Source organism: Chenopodium album, chromosome 18 (assembly GCF_948465745.1).
Source record: "Chenopodium album chromosome 18, dcCheAlbu1.1, whole genome shotgun sequence".
Classification (NCBI taxonomy): Eukaryota; Viridiplantae; Streptophyta; class Magnoliopsida; order Caryophyllales; family Amaranthaceae; genus Chenopodium; species Chenopodium album.
The window spans coordinates 37,681,471-37,692,135 of record NC_137851.1 but is presented as its reverse complement, the minus strand read 5'-3'; the positions used below and the strand labels follow the sequence as shown (position 1 = coordinate 37,692,135).

At 35.3% G+C, this 10,665-nt stretch overlaps 2 protein-coding genes across 2 annotated transcripts; both read right to left on the bottom strand.

The window, feature by feature from the left end:
• Nucleotides 1-939: 939 nt before the first annotated feature.
• Nucleotides 940-1,395, bottom strand: LOC145592112 (uncharacterized). Its single transcript, XM_081648578.1, has one exon. The coding sequence runs from the start codon at nt 1,393-1,395 to the stop codon at nt 940-942; it is 456 nt and encodes a 151-aa protein (XP_081504704.1).
• A 25-nt stretch (nt 1,396-1,420) lies between these two features.
• Nucleotides 1,421-2,523, bottom strand: LOC145592111 (uncharacterized). The gene is made up of 3 exons (XM_081648576.1): nt 2,080-2,523; nt 1,916-1,969; nt 1,421-1,657 (listed from the first exon to the last, which is right to left on the bottom strand). The coding sequence occupies exons 1-3, from the start codon at nt 2,521-2,523 to the stop codon at nt 1,421-1,423; spliced, it is 735 nt and encodes a 244-aa protein (XP_081504702.1).
• Between the last annotated feature and the right edge of the window lie 8,142 nt (nt 2,524-10,665).

Sequence of the window (10,665 nt, the reverse complement as noted above, 5' to 3'; positions counted from 1 at the left end):
TGCTTATGTAATTTTTTTTTTAGGATTAAGTTGGATGATGCATTCTATTTTCAAATTGGTACTTATGTATCACTTTAATAGCTATGAATGAATTTGCAACAATTTGGCATCCTAAAGTAATGTAGCATTTGGCAAAATTTTCAATTTCTTTTCAACTACTAATTTGTCATATATGTGCAAAAGATACTTAGCATCCTTAAGCATACATTGAAGTTAGTGTAATATGTTCATAACAAACCAAAAGATAGTTGCACCTCCTCTGTTCAAAACACAAATATTCTAAAACAAGCTACCCCCAAACACATAAAGTCCTAACTGTAAAATAGTCTAATTGTTAGACCTATTTGTTGATTCTTGGGTATTCCTGCCTTGTTAGAAGTACTATGTGGTGGCTTCTTAGCTATAGTGGTGGTTGAAGCCTGGCTGCAAAGATATGGTTCTGCTGGTGGTGTTGCAGACATTCTTGACCTTGTCATAGGTCTTGATGGTGCTGTTATAGATGGTGTAGCTGTGCCTGCTCCTGTTGTTGTTGCTTGGGATGGTCCTGCTGCTTGGGATGGTCTTGCAGCTTGAGATGATGCTGCTGCTACTTCAGTTGCCCTTTTCTTTGCTGCTTCTTCTTGTGGGAACTTTTTGTTGCCAATGCTATTTTGGCTTGCACCTGCAATAGTCTTTTTTTATTTTGAAGAAAAAAAAAAACAAAAAATGAACACATGTTATAAACAACAATCCAGTTTTATTGCAAAACAGAAAATAACATCTGATGCTCACCTTACTCAGTGCGCTAGCTGCCTTTATTCTTCTTTGTTCTACCACCCAAGGTGTGTTCACAACAGCCTTGCCTTTTGGTTTTGGTTGGGAAGAAGATTTTGGTTTTGCTTCAGCATTGTGACAGGTCTTTGCATAGTGGCCAAATTGAGCACATCTCTGGCATCTTTTCTACCTCTTCTGTTGGGTACACTCTGCTGGTTCACTTGAACCCTCACCCTTTTCCTTCTTTCTCTTTTTGGACTTGGGTCTGCCAGGCATTACCTTTACTGGTGGGGGTAGTGGCTCTCTCATTTGAATCTTTTCCCAATGTTTAGGACCTGGCATAGGCTGCACAGGAAGTTCATATGCCAAAATGTACATCTCCTTTGTGTAATATTGATCCACATACTGTTCTGGATCAGCCCTCTTATCAAGTATGCATGCAAACCCATGAACACAAGGCAACCCTATGAGCTGCCAATGGAAGCAAGTGCATGATCTCTGTTGCAAATCAACTGTGACATAGTCACCATTCAGTTCAACCTCAAAAGTATCACCCCTTGATACATGCACTATGCAGTGCCTAGCAACCCCCTCCATCCTTTCAAACAGCTTAGTTACATATGGCATAACCCTCCCTTCCATTTTTTGCACACCCTCCCATTTGGCATTATGTCTCTTCATTAAGTATTTCCTTAACCACTCCATTTGGGTTAACATTGGGTTTGTCCCTGGCTTCTCTAATGCATGCATTGAATGTCTCACACAAATTGTTTAGAAGCATATTGGACTTGCAAGATGTAGAAAAAGCATGCCTTGACCAATGACATGCAGGGATGTTATCTAAATACTCATATGCATCCTCACTAAGAAACTTAATAGACTCCATTGCAATTTCAAAATCAGCCTACACCAATAAAGACAACAACAACAGTAACATAGATTAGCATGCCATATTCACAGCCCAATGCATCAATACCACCATTGTAACCCAATGTGTAAGATATCACATTACACAAACACAGAAGCATGAATATAAAGCAACACCATAGAAGTTTGAAATTGCACAAGCATACCAAAGTTGTGGCTCTGGCAGCACTCTAAAAGAGTTCCTTGAATGTTAAGCCTGTAAACTGAAACTTGAAATTGCCCATATATGCCTTACACAAAATCTTTTCTCAGCTAAGGGAAACATCTCTTCAAAAGCTTCAAGCAGTCCCTTGTACAAATAAACAGAATGCCAAGTGAGATACAGCTGGTATGTGAAATAAAAAAATAAAAAAAAATAAAAAAAAAAAACCACAACACCAACATAAAACTTGAACCAACCTTCTGCCTATCTGACATGTAAGTGAATCCACCTCCCATTGCTAAATCATTAAGGCTTTGCTTCAGGCATTCCAAGAACCAGCACCAGGTTTCCTTGTTCTCAACTTCAACAGTAGCCCAGGCAAAGGGGTATATGCAGTTGTTCCCATCCTTCCCCACAGCCACCAATATCTTACCTGGGTAAGCCCCCTTCAAATGACATCCATCTACCCCTATCAATGGCCTGCAGCCTTTCAAGAAACCCCTAACCAATGGACTGAGGCATACAAACATCCTCAAGAATAAAGGAGGTTCTGACCTGTCTAACTGATCAACCACCACATTTACAACACTCCTTGGGTTGTACTTGAGCACTGCCTTCCCATAATCCCAAACTCTGGCATACTGCTCAGAGGCAGACCCATAAATTATAAATTTAGCCCTTGCCCTAGCTAACCATGCCATGTAATACCCAATCTTAATACCCAAGTCACTCAAAACTCTATCCCTGAAGCTTTTGATCTTCCAACTGGGGTTGCTCCTCTACTCTTCAACATATTTCTCAGCTAAATACTCTGCACTCATATTTGCATTCATATTACTCCTCATACACTTATGCTGCAAAAACAAATCATGAATCTGCCACACTGAACTCTTGAACAAAGGCCTTGCAATGACCTTGTAGTTGCACCTCTTCACTTCTTCACTGCAAGTACACTTAGGCAGCTTGGTCCTTTTTTAATCCCACTTACTATCACACCTCCTCCTACAGAAAGTTCTTACTTTCTCCTTATTATTGTGCAAATAATAGAACTCATATCTATTCTCTATGGCATGTGTTCTTAATGCTCTCCTTAGCACAAGAATGTTTTTGAATTTCTGGTTCTTAAGTAAACTATAGGCTTTTTGAAATCAGTTTCTTCCCTAAACCATGGACTCTCATCCTCTTCTTCATCAGACCCATGTAAGCTCCTTAAATCATCCTCATCACTCTCTTCTGCCTTCAGTTCAACTTGATCACCCCCTAGATCTTTCCCTAACTGCTGTAACTTCTGAGCAGTCCTCTTAGTACCACCAGAATGTTTTACCAGTGCCAAACTCCTGTGAACTGCCCCTATTATGTCACCATTTCCTTCATCCCACCCATCTTCTTCATAATCACCCTCCTCCTCCTCTCTAGGAACCTTGTTAACATCTATATCACTTAAATCTTCACTTGAAGATCCTGAGTCAGATTCTTCACCTAGGAACAATTTCCTTTGACACCTCCCCTTCCCCTTCCCTTGAACCTTCACACTATTACTATTTAACCCAGCCTATTCACTCAGTTTCCCTTTCCCTTTATCAATTGCCCTGTTCCCTGCCCCCTTCACAGCACCTCCAACCTTCTTCTCAGAAACAGAACTAAACCTAGGGCTCCTCCTTATTACTACTGGCTCACTGAGTGTAATAGTACCCTCATCCTTTTTGCCTACATTAAACCTGGGGCTCCTTATTACTACTGCAGAGATGGCCTTTTTAGGGGTCTGTTTGGCAGTTATGGCCTTTTTAGGAGTGTCTTTGGGAGTTATGGCCTTTTTAGGATTGTGTTTAGCAGGCTTTGATTTAGGTGGACTAATTTATTGGTTTGGTTGTGGGCTTTCTTTTGGAACTGGATCAGTTGGCCCAGGTTCTCCCTCTGATACAGTGCAGTACAACTCAAGGTGACCATCACTATGTGCAGCCTCAATAAACCCCTTCACATCCTCTGCTGTCTATATCTTCCTTTTCCCAGTCATCCATGTATGCCCCTTTTCTTTGTACCAGATGCAATATATGTAAGGGACTTCAAACCCCTTGTCCTTAAACCCTTCCCCACATAAATATCTTAAATGGTTAACTGATATAAATGAGACAGGCACACCCAACCTCCAATACACAAAACCAGCCTTATATACTTGATACTCACTCCCCTTCCTTTTTTAAAAAAAAAACCCCCCAAACAGTCTTATCTTTATATCTATAGTATTATCAAGTTCATCCATTTGTGTTATCTACAAACAAGCAATGATTCCACAGTAATAAGCATGTTACTCTTACCTAATTAATATAAAACATGTAACAAACTAACCCAATTATAAACAATAAATCACAACATATGTTAACTTCAACGACAAAATTACCCTACCACTTACTGCTACAACCATCAATTATTAATCAATTTCACAAAAAAAAAGTATAAAATAATCCAAACACAGTAATCTAGGGTTTCTGTCAAAATTTCCAAAAATAACCCTAACTTTTGTACACAATTGCAAAATTGTCATCATTGTTGGACCACTATAAAAGGTTGAAGGAATCATACCTGTCCTTGTTAGAATAATCAGCTCCTTTTGTCAACGGAGGTGACGACTGATTATGCTTCTGCTTCTTCTTTGTTGGAGCCGTCACTTTGCTTCTACTTTGTTTAGTCCACATAATAGTCAAATGAAGAAATCAACTTTCTTCAACTAGGGCTTCAACTTGCCAGTAGAGAGTGTAAGAATTTGTGGTTGAGATTGAAAAATGGAGTTAATGAGTTAGTTGGAGGAATTGATGATGGAGGAAGAAGGGAAAGAGAGAGAGAGAGAGAGAGAGAGAGAGAGACGAGACATTATAATTCGAGGAGAGAGAAGGAGTTAAAGGAGGTTAGTTAATTATGTGGGCCCCACTAACGGCAAATCTAACAGAACACTAACAGAAGTATTGAAACCTATAATGTTACAGTTTGGTGGGTATTAATTTAAAAAAAAAAAAAAAATTAAATGGGTACCAAATTTCAACACCCCTTATTTTTGAGGTACCAAATTCCAAATTTTCCAATAAAATATGAATACGTAAAAAAAACAGAACATTTTGTGATAAAAAATGAATACGTACAAAAATGAACACCTTAAAAAAGTGAACATTGTTGAAGAAGATACCAAATCAAGTTCACATGTATATTTACCTAGGACATCAATTATATGCACAAGACTACAATAAGAGTACAATCATGTACTAACCTTTGTTTCCTATTATCTGCAACTAATACTAAATACAGACGCTTCACATTATGTGCAACCTTTACAAAACTTTCCTTATTTAATAAAAAAATTTCATGAAATGCCAAAACTACCCTTACTTAAAATTTTATATCAGAAATTAAGTTGTTAATAATATGTCATTAAAAAAACTAATCTATTGTCATTAATTTAACCATTCCCACCATAATAAATCATCCACAACAACCTTATTCAATTCACCAAACCTAATTCATCAAAAAAGCAAATCCCATTAGATATCCCTCACCCCCTCAAAAAAAAAAAAAAAAAAAAAAAAAAAAAAAAAAAAAAGAAAGGTTTCCACATTCTCTCTCCTTAAACCTAATCACATGTTAAATATTTCACTAAACTATACTTATGATATTTTGCATTGTAGTCCGGAAACTTCTCCAAATTTGCAGATAATAGAAAACGGAAGTAGTATATATTTTAGGAAATTTTGGATTTTAACACCAGCAAAAAAACCCCAAAATGATTTTTAACACAAAAAAAAAAAAAAAAAAAAAAAATATATATATATATATACACCTTTATCACCAGACAAATTTTTTAAACATGGGTTTAACCACCACTTAACGATTTCTGTCTAAAAATTCCGTTAAGTGGGGTCCAAAGTGACACATGTCACTATTTTATTTGTTTTAAAACAATAAAAATAAAAAACCTAAATCTACCCAGCCCCACCACCGCCCCACCACTGCCTTCTTCATCTAACGCTGCCGGCGGCACATCTCCTCCCCCTCCTTCCCCCAACCCACCTGAACCGTCCCCTTCCCTTTCCCGCAACCGAAATCGGCCCCAAAACCCTCCTTCCCAAAACGGCCACGAATCCGGCCACAAGTGGTCGAAATCGACCGGTGTTAAAATTTTCAAAAAATGTTATGGTATTAAAATTAATTTTTTTTTATGGAGGTGTTAAAAACCATTTTGGGTTTTTTGCTTGTTAAAATCTAAAATTTCCTATATTTTATTGTAAAACTTTGGCTATATAATGAGTGTTTTACATAGTAGCACACTACTACATTTACACCCCATCTTCTTTCACTTCTTTTTATACTGATTAAAACTTTCTATCCATAAAAGTTTTTAGCACATTATATGCACGGATTCCTAGTCAGGTATATTTATACATCGTAAAATTTATAACAAATAATACTATTTACTTCTAAATGTTGAGGAGTATACTCTATAGTTGTCCATATTTGGGATCCTCTATACCAGAAAATCAAACATTTATTGTATCATATATCATGCAAATTTTATCTCAAAAACAATGTTGAAATTTCCCTTACTTATGAAATTGTTACTATTCTTCCTTGTTTTTGTTCAATTCATGTTGATATTATGTACACACATATTACGTAAAATTTGGTTTTAGTAGTTATGTGATTGCATCGTAGTAACCTACGTAACTTTGTATGCATATTAACTATAATTGACAAAAAGATGAAGCCTTTTATATTTATTATTTTTCGTATTTTTGAGGACTTTTTGTGTTTAATTCTGTCTTCAAACCCATAATCCTTTAAAGATATAAGGGCTCTTATTCCCAGTGTGATAACTTTTTACAATTATAAAAATTTATATTTGGACTATAATTTTTGCCAGTACATTAGACTATTATATGATATTTTTACATTTGTACAAAATAGTTACGGATAAATCTACCCCTATAAAAGTCAATTTTTTTCTCCCGATGTCACCACAAATTCCTTAACTCATCCCACTTTTTATCCAAAAATCACCCAAATATTTTCAAAATCTTCTTCTCCGATCACTATGTTTTCCGTTGACGGCAACCAAAACACCCACACTTTCACTTTTTCGGAAGATTTAAAAAAAAAAAAAAGATAATAGATATTTCTAATTATGGCGCTAGTAGTTTTGTTAGTAGTAATATTAATTTTTGTCACTATACACAAGTGAAGCTTGTTTATTTTGTTGTTTCGGTTGATTATAAGCTTGTTTTTATTTTATTATATTGTTTTGTTGTTATTAATCATCATTGCATAATATTACCGTTATAATTATTGTTGTTGCTGTTGTTGTTTCGTTGTTTTTGCGACTAACATGATTCATTTTTGCTTAATTATATATTTACTCACAATAATAAACCAAGGGAGAGAAAAGAACTATATTATTTATGGTTTATTATTGTTAAATAATTTCAATTATCACTTGTTTCATCAACCTAACTATGATTATGGAAGAATTAAACATATGTGTTGTATATATGATTTATTATTATAAACTAATTATCACTCCCTCCGTTTTTAAATACTTGCTCCACTTTCCTTTTTCGGTCGTATTTAAATACTTGCCCGATTTCCTTATTTGGAAAGTTTTTACAATATTTAACTAATTTCTCTCGCCTAGTGGACCCACTATGATCATATTTTATTAATTTCATATTCTTTATCCTCCAATCCTCTCCACTTCTTTTGCTTTTTACAATTTTTTATTTTTCCAACTACCCCACTACCTTCATATATTATTACTTTCTTCAATTTTTCCTAAAACTCCGCGTATGAAGAAATGGAGCAAGTATTTAAAAATGGAGGGAGTACGTAATTTGTTGTAGTTAAAATGGGAGACCATATGAAATGATAGTTCAGCATCCTACATTTATTAGAAAAGAAATTTCTGGAATAGAAAGTGGATGCAATGATGAATTTAAAAGCTCAAGGGTTGGAGCACACTTTTAAAGATAACAAGAGTCTCTATGGTTTCTTGCCAAAAAAAAAAGTCCCTCTAGTTAAGCAACTGATACTACCACTTTTGCAATAACGGTTATAAAACATGTAACTGAACAAGAAAAGGCAAAAGCCTTAGTGTTGCTAAGGTATCATTTACATGAAAGCCTGAAAACCGAGTACATGATGGTTGAAGATACCAAAGAATTATGGAATTGCCTTAATGAAAGATTTAGATACCACTAATGGGTGGTCCTTCCTAAGGCACTATTTGACTGAACAAATTTACGGTTCTAGGATTTCAAATTTGAAATTGATTACAATTCAGCCATACATGAGATAGTATCTAGTTATATTGAAATATTGTGATCATCTAGTCACCGATGAACAAATGATAACCTTTCATGCAAGTAGGGATAACAATTAGGCGATGCGAGTACCCCCTCCCCCATACCCGCACCCGCTAAAATTTTTTATACCTGCTACCCGCAGTGGGTACAATTTTAATACCCACACCCGCCTAAGCGGGTATAAACCTAGATCTACTACCCATGTGAATATCCACAACTGCTTCTACCTCGCTTTTTTACCCGCTAACCTAGCTAACGACATTTGCTTTATAAATTTTCTTAATTATGTCATTTTTCCATATCTAAATTGTTGTAAATACATATTTTAATAGCATATTATACAAGCTAGTAATCAATTTGTGATAAAAAAAATAATAGTAATAAATTGGCGGGTAGGCAGGTAACTAGGCGTATAGGTGGGTAATTGGGAGGGTAGACGGAAAATAGGTGTGCATGGCATTAAATCCACCACCTAACCGCTACCCACGGTGGGTAAGACTTATGTACCCATACCCGCCTACTTACTCGCCAAAGTTGGACCCATACCCACTCCAACTAGGGGCGGATGCGGTGCGGGACCCGCATTTTAATACCCACCTGTCATCCCTACATGCAAGCAACATACTGTTGCAAGAACAATATCATGATAGAGGTTTCAAAAAGTTTAATGAATTGATAAGTATATTGCATAGCTTGTTGTCGAACAAAATAATGTTCTTTTGTTGAAAAATCATAATCTTAGACCAACTGGATCTTTGGCCACTCACGAGGCAAATGCAACAACAAATTTTTACCCACCTAAGGTAAATGCTACACATAGAGGTGAACGTGAAAATTACAATGGTCTTGGATTAGGTCGTGGAAATTATCGCGAACAAGGTGATGGACGTGATAGAAATAATTTTCAAAGAAACATTTTTCTCTAAAATTCTGAAAAATAGAAGGGGCAGTCATCTGGAAGTCACAAACAAACCCTTCAAAAGTAAAAGACACATGTTATAGATGTACAGCGCATTGGGGATGTACTTGTCGCATGACCAAGCATTTGGTAAATCTTTACCAAGCTTCTATAAAAGGTCAAGGGAAAAATGCTGAAGAAAATTATGTTAATGAAGAAAATACTCCTTGTCACAGAAATTGAAAATGATTTCATCTTTGGAGAAATAAACAATGCTTAGATTATCTATCTACTAATGTGATATGTATTATTCCTTAATGTATTTTCTTTTCTGTATGGTACTTTAAGTTTCTAGTTATGTAGTTTTAATTTTTATCATCATAAAATTTGTAAGATATTATTCTAAACTAATATCATACTTATTATATTATGAAAATAATGATCTGCCTGAAGTTGGTTCCGAATATCAATGTCATTTCTACAGTGGAACAACACATACTATTTTGAAGGATAGAAAATATTTTTCACAACTAAAGTTGTTTCAAGCCAAGAACGTAAACACTATTTTCGGGTTAACTAAATTAATCGAAGGATCTGGAAAGGCTTGTATAGTGCTTCCAAATGAAACAAAATTAATAATCAATAATGCTTTAAATTCAAGTAAATCTCAAAGAAATCTCATAAAATTTAAAGATACACGCCAAAATGGCTATCATTTACAAACAATGACAACGGGTTAAAAAGAGTATTTATGCCTCACGATAGAAAAATATAGGAAGAAATATTTATGAGAAAATGCAAGCACATTCTTCAGGGCTATATCGTATAAACATAAAAGTCAAACACATTTAAACCCGTGGTAATCAACATGATATCTAACCAAAAGTTAGAATTCAAACAATTGATTATTTTATGGCATGATCATTTGGAACATCCAGCAACTGGGATAATGCAAAGAATTATAGAAAATTCAGTTGGACATTCAATAAGAAATATCAAAATTCCTAGACCAGATGAATTAACATGTTCAGCATGTACGCTTGGCAAATTGGTAATGAGGGCATCTATGAAAAAAATTGCTACTAACTCTCTAAAATTATTGGAAAGAACTCAAGGGGATGTTTGTGGGCCGACTAATCCGGCATGTGGACCATTTCAATATTTCATGGTTTTAATAGATGCTTCTTCACAATGGTCACATGTCATTCTACTTTCAAGTAGAAATGTTGCCTTTGCAAAATTACTTGCCTAAATTATTAAATTAAGAACACAATTCTCAGATCATATAATAAAGAAAATAAGACTCGACAATGCTAGGGAATTTACATCCCAAACCTTCAATGATTATTGTATGTCAATTGGAATTGTTGTTGAACACCTAGTAACTCATGTTCATACACAAAATGGTCTAGCTGACTCACTAATTAAGAGATTACAATTGATTGCAAGACCATTATTAATGATGTCTGCTTGGGGACATGTTATCGTAAATAGCACTAATTAGATTGAGGCCTATAGCTTGTCATAAATTCTCACCACTACACCTAGTTTTTGGTCGAGAACCAAGTATCTCACATCTAAAAGTCTTTGATTGTGTTGTGTAT